The sequence below is a fragment of the Perca flavescens genome, chromosome 2 (assembly GCF_004354835.1).
Source record: "Perca flavescens isolate YP-PL-M2 chromosome 2, PFLA_1.0, whole genome shotgun sequence".
Classification (NCBI taxonomy): domain Eukaryota; kingdom Metazoa; phylum Chordata; class Actinopteri; order Perciformes; family Percidae; genus Perca; species Perca flavescens.
In genome coordinates this window covers 14971765-14986721 of record NC_041332.1, presented here as the reverse complement: position 1 = coordinate 14986721, position 14957 = coordinate 14971765, and the positions used below count along the sequence as shown (strand labels likewise).

The window sequence follows — 14957 nt, the reverse complement described above, 5'->3', positions numbered from 1 at the left end:
TTTACATCATCATGACAATGCACATATTCAAATAGCAGCTTGTCTCTACTACTTATTGTCGGTTTTTAAATTTCAGTGGCTATTGCGCTTTGGCAGTGTCCTAGCTCTTCTTTTTTAAGTAAATTATGCTCTACTCTCGTGAATTGAGGTGGTGCGTTGGTGTGTAAAGGGCAATCATATAACACACACACACACACACACACGCACGCACGCACACGCAGTACACATCTCATGCGTGCCTACTCATGCAGGATCACACACACAAATGCAGTATCTCACACATAGACACACACACCTCAGCAATATGGCAAAGTTAGTCATTGTAAAGGTGCTGATTAGTCCCAGTTTCACAGAGTTGTTTTTATTTGCCATTTAGTATTGGAATATTTTTGCCAGTCAAAGACACTTAATTTCACAGTGCAACACAGTATGACAAACACTGACATTGGGGTCAAGACATATCAAACGGGTGAGGTAAAAAAAAAAAAAAAAAAAACAAGTCCATACAAAAAAGAAAAGAAGGTCAAATAAAATAAAAAGTGCAAAACCAACTTAACAGTCACTGAAGAAAATAGCATTAATTGAAATGGGTTTTTTGCGTTAATTGTGCGAATTTAAGTCCACTATAGAAACAAAAATTATCAGTAGCAGCAAAAAAAATAAAAAGAATATGGACCATTTTGAAAACATTATAAAGATCACAATGACATTGCCAATCACTGTTTTACTTAAGATATCAATATGGCATCAAATGGATATCAGTACGAATGTAGACATAAACACACACACTCCTTCGCGCACACACTCCTTCGCGCGCGCGCGCGCGCACACACACACACACACACACACACACACACACACACACACACACACACACACACACACACACACACACACACACACACACACACACACACACACACACACACACACACACACACACACACACACACACACACACACACACACACACACACACACAGTTAACAGGTGCCAAGGACATTGCAGTGGGAGTCAAGTTTTAACTCGGTACCATGTCAAAACAATACATATTTCACACACTGTTAACATAGAATGCCGAAGTGAGGATTTACAAACTGCACATGCACACACACAGACACACTCGCATTTACACACACAAAACCTCAAAGAGGACAACTGAGGGTGTGATTTTGTCTTTCTACGATTTCCTCCTCTCTGGTGAGAAAACAAATGTTAGCCCTAATCCTCCCTTCCTAGAGGAACGGTTTCTGTGACGCCACGAGGAAAGTCTCTCTCTCTCTTGCTCTCTCTCTTTCTCTCTCTCGTAGAATATGTGACAGGAATATGTCTGATAGATGGATAGCTCTGTGAAGCAGCACTCTGGTCAAAGTGAAAGATAGGAAACAGATAGCGATATTATTTTACAGCCAAGTAGAATTCATTGAGTACAGATGAACTAATTCATATTGAATCCTATTCCCCGGAAAAGAAAGATATCACCCAGAAAACGAACAGAGTTTAGACCCCTGTCTGTCTGTCCCTAACTACATGTAGGTCTCAAAAAGTCTGAATAATCGTGCCACCCACAGTCAGTTCCATGTACTGCATGTGCAGTGTGTGCAAGTGTAAATGTGTGCGAGTCTGTGTTGGTCTGTCTGTCGGTCAAGCTATCGGTTACTCTTGAGTTTAAGAATCCTATTCAAATCTCAACTGTCCCTGTCCTCCCAGTAATAACAGACCTTTCTGTCGCTCTTTTTCCCTGCCTTGTTACCGATTTCCCACCCTCTCTTTCCCTGAAATCTCTCTACTGGTCTCTCTCCCTGCCTCCCTCTTTCCCAACATGTCTATCCCTCCATCTCTTCTTCATGTTCCTCTCTCTGTCCCTCTCTATCTGTCCCTACCAGTTAGTTTTTCTGTGTCGGGTCCCTGCCTAGTTAATCTAGAGGCGTCCCTCTGTCCCACCCTCCCACCCGCCCACCCTCCCTCTATGGACAAACACATAGGGCGTGGGGGCCGTCCGTCAGGGGGAGCGGCCAATAGCGTCCCTCTCCCTCCCCCCAGATCAGGGCAGTGCAATACACAGATGGATGAGTTTCCCATTCACCCTCCTCCTGCTGGCTCACCTAGGAGGACGGATAAAAAGGGAGAACAGACACAATCAAGTTTAACTTTAGTATGACCATTTATGTACCTATGATTATAGTTTAAATAATGATGTGTGTAGGATTACCTCTTGGGTGGGTGTAGAGTATCTAAACACCATAGCAGGCTGCCAGTCTCTCCTTCAGCAGTGGGGGGAACTGCTCTGAGAACTGCTGCCAGTTCTCCTCCCCAACCTGTTCCTTAAAACCGTGCAGGATCTGCAGGAAGGGGCAGAAGGTGGAGGAAATTCATTTCAGGCACATCGTCAAGGCTACACACTTTTACAGACAGGGCCAGGATTTGATCATTCCTTCTTACATTATGTGATCCTTTAACAGTCTCCCTATCCATAAGACCAGGCCTTATAACAGCAACAGAGAGGACTCTCTGTGAGTGTTTGATTGACTGCTACAAGGCTGAATTACCAACCGGGCTAAGTGGGCACAAGCCCCTGGTTCACTAGCCTGGCTCCGCCCTCCTACGTACTTCCATACAATCTTTGCAGAGTTTTGTTGTTGGCCATGATGTTGTGGCCCTCCTCCCCACAGTGTTTGGGAAAAGTTTGATTTTCCAGGTCGCTCCGTTAGTGGTGAAGGAGTTGGCTCATAGTTGGCTAAATACTGATAATAAAATGTGTGATGTAGTGGAAAGTTAGCAGGCTAGCAAAATAAAGATAAACTAGCAGCTTCACATCACAGGGTGAAACGGTTAACTGAAACAACTCAGGAATAGATTACTCTGCTACAACAATGGCTAAATAGAAAGAGTACAAACTTACATCGTCTCTGACTTCTGAACCAGCAACCGTAATGAAAAGAAACACGAATCGATCTCTGGGATTTCGTACGTAACTAACGTAGCCGTAACTACACACAGTGTAACCTACACGGTCTCCGTAGCGGGAGGAATTCACAACAGTAACGGAAATTTTTTTTTATTGGAGTAAAAGTATTAAAGTCATCGAAAATATGTACTCAAGTAAAAGTGGAAGTAGGAGAAAAAAAAGAATACTCCAGTAGAGTACAGATACAGCCTTTTAGTACTTAAGTAGAGTAATGAAGTAGTTCTACTTCGTAACTATACAGCTCTGTTAATACAAACTATTGATCAGCAGAACTTTAGTATATGTAATGAATAGGAGTTTAATATAATTGCAACAAACTAAATCACACCCAGATAATCTGTGGCCACTGGCCAGGTAGTATGAGAGAGAGAGAGAGAGAGAGAGAGAGAGAGAGAGAGAGAGAGAGAGAGAGAGAGAGAGAGAGAGAGAGAGAGAGATGCTGCTTTCTGAGTATCTGGACTTATAATGAAAGGCATCTCTGTGCACCTTGCTTAAAAGGATCAAAGTGCATACACAATGCACACAGAGTAGAAGGCAGGGGACAACTAGAGGTTTTTTTACGGGTCCACCTGAACCCTAAGACCCAGGACAAGACCCGACCTGGGACTGTACGGGCTCGGATCCTTGGTTTATACAGTCAATTGGGTCCGGTTCTGGTCCTGTTCTATTACCGCGGGTCCCGGGTCTGTTTAACATTATGAGTGGATCCGAGAACAACCGACTGTGATCAGACAGTGCCGAGCACGTGGGTTGAGCAGAGGCCAGACTCTGAGAGCACAAATGATAGACAGAGGAATTGTTGGGTCTATGTAAATTATAGTGTAGTCTAGACTAGAGGTGTGAATCTTCACTGATCTCCCGATTCGATTACGATTATCATGTCAGTGATTCAATTTGATATCTCGATGCATCACGATGCGTCAAATACATTTTTCTATTAAAGCCATGTAGGATATTTAATTCATAGCTTTTCAAGCTTCAAAAACAAAACATTTTGCAGGGCTCCAATACTAAATAAATTGGATACATAAAACTACAGCACTAAGGACATAGCACTTCCTGAAGGTGCAAAACATAACAGAAAGGTTGTTAGGCCTACATTAAATTGCAAACAGAAATAATCGATTATGAGCCTGTCCACGATACGATGCATCGATTATTTGATTAATTTCAACACCTCTAGTCTAGACCTACTATTGTGTAAAGTGTCCTGAGATAACTTCTGTTATGATTTGACACTATAAATAAAATTGAAAACAAATTAGCATTGCCCGTGGAAATGAGCAATCGTTATAGCTCAAAGGGCAAATAGTCAAAGTTATCTTCATTATCCTCGATGCAATAAAACTGCAAAGCGGATTCTAAACGAGTTGCATTTGTCATTTAAAAAAACAAATTATTAAATTAGATTATATTTTGGGCTTTTATGACCTTTAATTGATCGGACAGCTTGAAGACAGGAAAGGGGAGAGAGAGGGGGGACAACAAACAGCAAAGGGCAGCGGGTCGGACTCAAACCCGGGCCTCTGCCAAGGACCCAGCCTACCCGCACACTCCACTGGGTGAGCTAGAGGTCACCTCTGCAAGTTGACTTTTTAACTGAAATAAGGAGTGGATTAGCCATGCTGTTTCAATCAGCAAGAGAGGAATAACCCTAACCCTCCTGGCTGGATGGCTTATATGGGTTATATGGGTTACAGTTCTCTTAATACATCCATGGTCACAGGCTGGCACAGGGGAGGAGGCTACGTCCATTACATTAGGTAAGACACAAATTTCGTTTTGACGACTTGTAAATTAACGTTCCGGTTCCGGCGAGTACATTTCTGTGTCTTTTTTTTTGAGATGCTGTATTTTCAGTTTTATAGCTGTAGTCTTATTTTGTTTACAAGTTACAGATGGAGTCTGGAGATGATGTGGGGTACTTATTGTTTACATCTTACTTTACACACTTCAGGCTGTTGCAGCTAGCTCAGGGGGGAGACTGTGGTACAGCCTGAGACCTGCACAATAAAAACCAAAATTAAAAGAAAATAAATTGCCTTCTGCATTTTTGTTTTGCTTTTCCCTCCATTGTACCAAACCCGTACTGAACCGTGATGTCTGAACCGAGGAATGAACTGAACGGTGACTTCGGTGTACCGGTCCACCCCTAGCTCCAACCAAGCCAGAGCAGTTCTCATTATCACAGAGCAGCGGGAGATGAATAAGTGTACACAGTACATTGTCCTTACTAGGTGAAAGTCCCTGTCTATTCAAACAGAAATAGTGTACCGATAGTGAAATAGAACAGACTTGATCACCAGGTTAATTTGGCCTACTATGGAATCACTCTGCTGTCAACACACTGGTTAAATACCTTAAAAGGAATACAAAGTATTACAGAGGATCTCGATTTGTGTAAATACACGTATCTGTGGATTTTGCATAAAATTTGCAGGCAGAGCATTTTGGCCTTTATGTGGTAAGCTCCTGAAGGGGAGCGTGTTCACTTCATTTCTCTGCAGAACAAAACAGTGTCCGTGTTGCTGAGATGAACACACTCTGCTTGGCCTGAGGTCTCTACACCTCACAGTGACTCACGTAGCAGAGGAAGAGGAGCGTGAAGAGTGTGATGATGTCATGGGGAATTAAAAACCGGCTTTTGGATAGGACTGGTTGTGGAAAAACATAAAACTTGTTCTTCAATATGACCTGGACTTGGCTTCTACCACTGACCGACACAATACTGCGCGTCGCCCCTCACCTTATAGAACATGTCTCTCAAATCATCCTTAGGATTCACCCAGGAGGCCACTGCGTCACAGAAGAAGATGAAGTCCTGAACAAACACAGAGGAAGAGGTGAGAAGGTTTCATCAAGCTCGACAACCCCTGTGGGTTTACAGCCAAATGCAGACTGTGAAAGCCTACGATGTACAATGTCTCACCTGCACCACGCCTCCTGGGTTCACACCGATCATCATGCAAATCCCACGGAAGGCAGAGTCTTTTTCCTCGTTGTCTCTGATGTTCCGCAGAGACGTACACCTGCAGCACGCAATTATTATTAACCAATCGGAAGCTGTTAAAGCTGACAATGCTGTCACTACTAAGAATTCAACTCTCTCGTCTACGAGAGAACAGTAATGAAATGAGAAGTAAGCTGAAACCAATTTCAAAAAGTAAAATGGTAACAGCCTGTCATCATCATCTTACTGACATTTGTCTTTTTACTAAGCTTGAGACAACTGAAAGACTTCGGTGTCTTATTCTGACTGCTTGCGGATTCCAATCATTTTAAGAATTTGTTAAAAGAATGTCAACACTGCAGCCCTTGTAATGCTGTGATTGCAGCAGTGTGATCACACAAAAAAGCGAGGTGGCAAAATGAGAAAAAATAAGAATAGAAATAAATGTGTGACAGGGATAAAAATACTGAGTCAAGAAGAGATAATGGAAATAATCTCTCAAAATAAAGGGATTAAATAGTCTCTCACCAGGGCCGGATAAACTGCGGCAGCATGGGCGCGACCTCCTGAGGACACACGTAGCCCAGTCGTCCGATGGTGATTGCTGGAGGAGGAGAGAGAGGAGTCAGTACTGCTTTTAGAGAGAGTGAGCGTATTATCATAACACTCACTGCACTCGCTTCCCTTCTGATGAAGCATCTGCTCTGATTTTTAGCCGTCAGTCATAACCCATAACTATAAAATCTGTCTGTTCTCTTTGAAAAACAAGTATTAACCCTTGTGGGTTGAAATTCCAACATTTTGTTGTTCTTTTTCTACACTTTAACGTTTTTATTCCACTTTTTTATGATTTTTTGTAAAAAAAAAAAATTACAAGTTGTTTGTCACTTTTTTTTAACACGTTTGTGGCAATGTTTTTAATGTTTTTTTTTTGTAACTTTTTCAGATTTATTTTGTCACTTTTTTCAGCTATGTTTTTCCTGTGATTTTGTAGCTTTTTCCAACATTTGTCCCTTTCTTCAACGTTCTTTTGTCATAGTTCAGATAAAAAGTTTTTGTAAACGGGTTAAATTTGACCCAAGGACAACAGGAGGGTTAAAAACATCATGCATGCATGCATGTACCGGTGTTCTCCAGCAGGGTCTTGGGGGTGTTGGGTCGATTAATAATCTCAACCAGCTGGTTTAGAACCATAGCGATGTACGGCTGCATCTCCACTCCTGTTAAGAGACACACATCAATACACTGCATCTCATCTCATATGTAACCGCACATGCACTTAACAGTATCACACAGAAAAAAAGATTTACTCCAACTTACCCATCTGCATACAGATCTCTCCTATGGCCCAGGTAGCATTGTTGCAGACAGAGATGAACTCCGGGTTCAGATTTGTCCCGAGGATTGGCATGAATTCAGCTGCAGGACACACGAAGAAAAAAAAATGTATCATCTTCACAAACAAAAAGAGGATGATGGAACATTATGTATGCGGCTGAGTGAGAGGGAGTGAGATAATTACCAATACACGGTTTAACATGAGGGAAGCAAGCCTTGGTCAAGTCACCCAGTAGAGCAAATGAACTCTGTCTTACTTCAGGCATCGTATCCTGGGACAGAAGCGACAGAGAGACAAAGACAAATGTGAACACGCACCGTTAACAGAGTGGACGAATTATCCGATGGCACCTGACCGACAGGATATTGACCTGGGCTTAAAATTTCAAAATCTCAAATGTATTCATGCTTCCACCATATAAACCGATTCCACCGATTTTTACGGCCATTTCAAATGATGTACTTCATCCGTTTCTGACTTTGTCTTCACTCCGCAAAACTAGTTTTTCGTGTTTGTAGCCAGGAAAGCGAGGCAGGGCGGGAGGGAGACGGCCCATTAAAATTCTGTTTAGCTCCCTTCTGTAATCACAAATACTGCGTATTCAATACAGCCAAATTCACAATATAGTTGTTCTCGTTAGGGTTGTCACGGTATTGATTTGTTTTCGTATCGCACAGCGGCAGCGAGGAGCTCCGGGCACTGGCGGCATGGAGGGAGAGCAGGCGCCGCTCATCTGATAAATACAACAGTGTGGGGAATTAACAGCTCCTTGGGGAGGAGGGGAAATTCTGGACCCTCCACTCCGCTCACATGCATTCGGCAGGCACAGACAGATAGCTACTGAACACGGTTTATTGACAGTAACACGCTTGCAAAAAAACAATCCAGTGATACGTTTGGGTCTGCGGCTGGCGTGACAATCTCGTAAGTCAATTTTGACAAAAGCATCCATATGCGCCAGAGTGAAAGAAGGATTCGACTCAACTTACTGGGGGGGAAGAAAAATCATTAAAAAGGTCAAATCAAACACACACGGGCTCTACTCACCTGCATGCACTGGAAAAGCAGCGTCATGATGTTACTGCGGGCCACAAGCGTGTCCACGTGGCCCCCCAGTCCCTCAGCTAAGCCACTTAAAAGATCCAATGCCACGATCATGAAGTCCTTGTCGGGTGCTTCGTACTGGTCTGGCTGCTGACTGTACATCTGTGACACACCAAGAATAGAAGGGAAGGTGGAGAGAAACGGTCAGAAATGGGAACGATTGGCTAAAGTGTCATTGTCATTATGTAAAGTAGCAAAAACATAAATTGCCTCTGCAAAGTCCGTGTGCATGTGAGTGGGGCTCACCATGGCTTGAGCCAGTGTCTTCTGGACCAGGGTGACACAGCGCTGGTAGACAGGCTCGCAGTAGGGGAGGAAGCCGCTCTGCAGCGCCGTGGCAACAGATGACAGACACTCAAGCAGAGGGAAGAGATCTTTGTCTTCGTCCTTTAGCTCGTTCCACTTGGCTATCAGCGGAGGCATCAGCTTCTCTATGTACTCCTAAAACACAATTTTGTCATTCATTTGTTCCACACAAAACAAGGCTGTGTAAATATGTGCATTTGGTGCTCACAGGCTGGTTGAGATGGTGTCCCACAGAGTCCGCCAGTGTTCCTATAGCATCGTAGAGGATGAGCAGGTTCTTGTGCTGGTACTTCCCAAAAGCAAAAACCAGCGTGTCCAGGATGAAGCTCAGGTAAGGCACCAGCTCCGTGCACGCCTCCTCCTCCAGGGTGGCAAACGCGCTGTAGGAAAGGCGAGATGGGTTCAACTAACGTCTAAGCGAAAAGTGAGACACAGGAGAGTCAACATACTGGAAAACTTAAGAGCTGTACCTGCATGCTGCTTCCTGTACCCTCTTGTTGCCATCCAGGATGCGTTTGAGCAGCTCAGTCATGAGGGGTTTGAGGTGAGCGTCAGGGGGCTGGCTGACCACCCAGTGGGCGTAGCGGCTGAGGGTCCAGCAGGCGATGGAGCGGACCAGGGCCTTCTTGTCGCACAAACACAGGATGAGGTGGGGGATGAGCTCAGGCAAGTAAGGTACCATGCCTTGCATGCAACCTGGAAGGACAAACGGTTTTATACACCAGCAGCTGGTTAGCTTAACATAGCACAAATACTGGAAACAGGGGAACAACTAGCCTGGCTCTGTCTAAATCCACCTAACGGCATCTATAAAGCTCACTAATTAACATGTTACATCTGGTTTGTTTAATCCACAAAAAAAAAAAAAAAAAAAAAAAAAAAAACACAAATCCCAGTTTTACAACGGGGATGTGTTGGACTATTTTTTTTGGCGGGGACCAGTAAGTTCCTGGTGTCTCTGCTGGTTGCCAGGCAACTGGTTCCTTGATACAATTATTAATCAGTGAGCTTTATTTGACTATGGTATACTGCATTTCAAGCCTGTGCCGCGTCTCACCCTCAGCGATAGCTCCCAGCACTAGGATGCCAGACTCCTTAATGACCCAGTCAGGGTGGAACAGCAGTCCTTTGAGCAGGGGCAGGAGATGGGGAAGCAACTCCTCACGAAACACGTTGGCAAGAACGTCCAGAGCCGCGGCCGAACACTTCCCTGGAGGGGGGAAAGCACCATCAGCATTAGATAACTTTGAAACTGTAATAGCGCTCTGTAGCATCACTGGCACAACACAGAAAAAGATAATCCAACTACAGACATAGTGAGACAAATTGTGGGTAACACAGATAGTACAAAGTTTTTTACTGCTACCTGCTGGGAGAATATTTTAAAATCTGTTACAAGAAATATGTAACGTACCCATTATCATTGTTACTTGATGTTCATTTCAATTAAAAACACACATGTTTCAGTTGCCTCTAATGTCCGTTTTCGGAGCATCAGAGAGAAGCGCAGGCATTTAAGTGGCACCAAAAGCCGCGTTGCTATTCGGTCCGGTAGATAACGGTTGTTAAGGCACCAGTGCCCCCCAAATAAAAACTCTTCGGATCTACACGATTCACGTGGATGGCATTTTCCCATTCAAAACGGCGATTTTTGCCGAAAAGCAACTAGTTTGCAGGTAGGATATGCAATGCAGAAAAATATTTTTAAAAATCAGGTTGAAGTAGCATGTTATGGTTGAAGAAAAAAAAAAACATATACTAACCTTTAAATATTACCCTTGCTCAAAAAATAGGTTACAAGTTTAAGAATGCACTTTAAGAGCAAGAACTGCCACATGGTCACCAGAGAGGATTACTAAAGCTGTGGGTCTGTAACTTACGTAGGTTCCAGTCAGAGAGTGTGTCATCATCGTCGTCCTCGTCTTCATCGATGTCCTCCCCCTCCTCGCCCTCCCCTCCTTCATGCTGCAGAGTGACGGTGCGGGACTTGTGGAAGCGAGGTTTGATGTCTTGCTCGCTGTCAGGAACTGCCTCATCCTCTTCAACGTCGCCCTGGTAGGACAACAGAGAGAAAAGGTGAATGAATGCAGAATGGACACAGGTTAGAAAAAAAATTTTAAAAAAAAGGAAGAAGAGACGAGAAGTATGAGCAACCGATTTATCCAGGGGTGGCTCACCTTTAGAAGAATAATGTCAATCTCAGAGTATTTCATCCCATTCACCAGGATAGGGATCAGCCTGTAAAAAAAGAGACAGACAGACATATTACTATTCAGATGAAATTCATACAACACTTGATTTTTAATTCCTTGTCTTCAATTTAACCCGGTCCAACGACTTATTGGCATGTGTGAGCACTTACTGGACCAAGTGCCCGGACAGGGCCTCTTTGCAGATGGGCTGTTCAGCCAGAGTCAGCCAGAACTCACAGGCCTCCAGAGCCACGTTCTCATCTGGGTCCTGGGTCCGCTGCAGCATGTACTAGTGACAGACAAGAAGAGGTGATGAGGAGGAGGAGGAGGAAGAAGGGAAAGCCACATATTCTCTGTTTAAAGTGGAGTGTAAGATCTAGTCCCACACTCACCTGGATAATGCTGTGCATGTGTGGGATGAGGCGGTCAATGCGGACTTCCAGCAGCATAACCAGAGCCCTGCACACGTTCTTCCGCACTTCACTGTCCTCGTCACCGGCCAGTGCAAACAAACTCTGGATACAAAAGAGACAAGGGGAGAAAGAGGGTGGGGTGGCAGAGAGAGAAGGGGAAAGATTGGCAGAGCCAACAAATGTTGGGCAGGACAAAAAAAATTCTGTTACGCTTTGCCACATTTAAATCTTGACAGTGTTAGACAAGGACCTGAACAGGGTTTCAGGGTCTCTCCCTCCCACCCCCCACTATGTTCTCACAGCCATTGATGATACAAGTCTAGCTGCTAAATACAAACTAACTTCAATACTAAACTAACTCTCTAAACAAACTATTGGGTAAAATGTGTGTCCATCTGATTAGAGGACACTAGAAAACAATTTCTCCAATGCTGCACCTTGATCCCGGAGATTGTTTTGAAGCAGCATAATTGACCCTGAAGAGAGATCTGTGTAAACTGCACGAGCTACGGTACTTGGCTGGGATAATATCCAAAATTAGATGACTGTTTTTCTTATGCACCATTAAGGAGATAAAACAATAGTTCAACAGCATGTTGTAGTAAACAATTTCTCTTTTTTTTTTTTTTTTTACACACATTAGACGACTTCACGCATTGCCTCAAGCAATAGATGCCAAATATCTTAGGAATGCAGTTTAAAAAGCTGCATACAGTTATATGGAACAATAGAACTTAACCACAGCAGAGACCTGTGTGTTAAAGTAAAAAAACATAACTTTAACAGATAGATGCATTGTAACATATTCAATCTCTGACAGGAGTTAAAGGTGAGGCAGTGAGGTTTGAAAACAATGGAATTTCAAACCAAAACATAATACTGGAGGTGCTCACCTCAATGAAGGTGTCAATGTTATCCATCAGAGCCTGAGCTCGACCAATGATGAACTGGTTTACACACGCTATAGCATGGGACCTGAGAGAGAGAAAGAGACAAACGGGTGAGATCTATGATGATGATTCTAACAGGGAGAGTGAAAGTGGAAGGTCTGAGGCAGAGAGACAAAGTGCCAGTAGAGGCAGAGTCAGGAAGCAAAAGACTTTTCACTGGCCTGATCTTGGGGCTGCAGTGCTTAAAAAACTGTAGGAATTTGGGGATCATGATGTTGAGAGGTCTGTTCAGCGCATCGCTATCCAACAACTCTGATGAATCCTCGCAGATCTTCTGCAATGCTCCAAAAGAACCCTGAAAGGTGGAGGAAATCATAAAGAAAGCACGTTACAGACAAAAGAAACAGATATAAATCGGACTATCGCGTTACTATAACATTACGGAGCTATTAATGTGTGCAGGCAGGTGAACCTGACCTCGCAGGTGTTATAGTCGTCCGAGTTGAGCAGATTACAAAGCTGAGGCAACAGTTCTGGCCAGGTCTGCAACTCTCCTTTAGAGGCAATGGTCGTGATCAGGATGCCTTTAGGATAGATAATAGAAAGGTTACACAAGGATAAATCAGGCTTTAAAATAAGTGACTAAAAACTTAAACTTCCAATCGCATTCAAAACATTTTGAAAATGCAGCGCTTGCGCCCACACAGCCACATTACCTGCAAAAACCCAACCACCTACATAGTAGTCTGACTCACACTTTTTTCACTCAAACACCCACCGATCGTAGCTCTAATAAGCGGTGAAGGATCTCCGATGTTGTTGAGGCATTCTCGTTTGATGAAGTCAGCCACAGTGGGAGGGAAGTTCTGGTAGTGAGCCTTAACATTGTTCTTCAGTATGAGACCGCTCAGAGAGCGAGTGGGCTCGTCTTGAGAGGGAAGGCAGCAGCAGAGAGTAAGAGCATAAAGACATTTTTATTTTTATTTTTTAAATGGGAAGGTTAGGTACAGAAGTAATTGCAGATTACAAGCAAGGTTATTCAGTAAATTACTCCTATTCTATTGTTAGAATCTTTATATTGGACGTGCATACATACCCTCAGATTTGAGGCTTGTGAGGACAAAGATGAGATAGTTGTTGAAATCTGGAAACTGATTAAGCTGCTCCAGTTTCTGCAGGGTCTGTTAAGGAGTTCAACCATCCGCACACGCACATAGCAAAAGCTCACACACCCTTGCATACCTTGTGGTTGTGTTTGACATTTGGGCAGCACGGACTAATAAACAATCACAATCAATCACACCAGTTCATGTAATGCAAGCTGCGGCATGACACACCCAGTCAGTTTTTATTATCACCCACTTTTACACAAAAGCTCTCATGCGTAAAGCTAAATCTCACACCTTTCTGCGTGCGCGCGCACGCACACACAAGGATACTTCTTGCACAGCTCTCTGTGTTGCTGTGTCTGGGGACTGGGAGTCCTTGAGTAGCTGAAGCACTTGCTGCAGACCCTGTTCATCTGGCTGCCACTCCATCCTACAAGAGACACACACACACACACACACACACACACACACACACACACACACACACAACCGGTTTATGAAGCATGTACTATATTGGTTATTACCACCTGGCCCCACCTGTGACCTCAGCACTCCGTGCGTTACTACTCAAATCACGTATAAGTAACGTAAACTACGCAATAAGGATTACAAAACAACCAGTATGCGATAGCTGCCTTTACCAATAGCAACAACTTGTCAAATACTAGCGTAACCTGTTGACGTCTCAATCTTAAATTTTAGAGAAAACACTTCATTAAATTATAAAATAATTGTCTGCAACGTAGCTAACCGTTAGCACTGCCGTGACAGCGTTAATGTTAATGAACATTTTCCGTTTCTGGCTACATGAAATCTGAAAGTACCCCTACGCAGTCGTCAATTGGCTAGTTAGTAAGTAACAGTTGCATTAATACGTAACCACACCAACTATCAATCACGATCAAAACAGCCTTTTCCACATGAGGCCCTAGACGGCACAGACGCTAACGTCTGGCTCATTCAGCTAGCAAGCTAGCTTAGTTAGCGTCGCTATGATACTTCACACGTACCAGATTCACACAGAAAACAGCTGCAGTACGCTATCTTACGTTAATTATCAGGACATCACGTTGATGTGTCAAAGTAGCGTTTGTAATCAAAGCGACAAAGAATGCGCAAATGGAGCGCATTATTACTCATAACAGTCGCATTTCAACCCATCTACCAGTAGCATGGCTAGCTAGCATCATCTTAAAAGTACCGCGAAAGATTTTACCTGGTCACTCCGATGTGGTAGATCTATATTTCTATAGATTATAGTGCAGTTACGCTGTGACGACTAACATTAAATACAATATGACCGCGATCTGTGCAGCTAAATACAAACTCTCTGTGGATCTGTGTCGTTGCTATGCTAGCTGGTATGTGACAGAGATTGCATGCCTTGCATTCAAGCCGGGTGATCAGTTTGATCGTGTTCGGCTTCCGTACTGGACAACTGTCTGGCAAAGTAACCGTAGAGAGTGATAACTACCAATGATAACTACTGAGTTTGCCGTTTTTTGGACAGTCTGTACACATTATCTGTGTTAGCTGTTGTCTTTAAAAAAAAAAGTGAATTCATTAAGATGCATTACGTATTTCAATTATGTGAACAGACATGTTATAAATTGTTTCGTGTTGTGTTTAGTTTCTGACCACCAGATGGCGTCAACTCCAAATTCCTACAGCATTTAACTACTGTGT

The 14957-nt window shown here is 43.5% G+C and overlaps 1 protein-coding gene across 3 annotated transcripts; it reads right to left on the bottom strand.

Annotated features, from left to right (window-relative positions):
• Positions 1-935: 935 nt before the first annotated feature.
• On the bottom strand, positions 936-14693 carry tnpo2b (transportin 2b). 3 transcript variants are annotated; one of them, XM_028602840.1, is made up of 24 exons: positions 14488-14693; positions 13602-13701; positions 13259-13334; positions 12941-13090; positions 12640-12746; positions 12384-12517; positions 12166-12247; positions 11252-11374; positions 11030-11148; positions 10845-10905; positions 10548-10719; positions 9725-9877; positions 9138-9363; positions 8876-9047; positions 8572-8802; positions 8305-8463; positions 7441-7528; positions 7239-7337; positions 7043-7138; positions 6447-6522; positions 5898-5997; positions 5715-5789; positions 2213-2342; positions 936-1362 (listed from the first exon to the last, which is right to left on the bottom strand). In XM_028602840.1, the coding sequence occupies exons 2-23, from the start codon at positions 13698-13700 to the stop codon at positions 2235-2237; spliced, it is 2706 nt and encodes a 901-aa protein (XP_028458641.1). In that variant the 5' UTR covers position 13701; positions 14488-14693; the 3' UTR covers positions 936-1362; positions 2213-2234. The 3 variants fall into 3 exon arrangements, with proteins under 3 accessions (XP_028458641.1, XP_028458631.1, XP_028458651.1); XM_028602830.1 differs by lacking the exon at positions 936-1362 and adding an exon at positions 1977-2105; XM_028602850.1 differs by lacking the exon at positions 936-1362 and adding an exon at positions 1977-2105 and having other exon boundaries at positions 8608-8802.
• Positions 14694-14957: the final 264 nt, after the last annotated feature.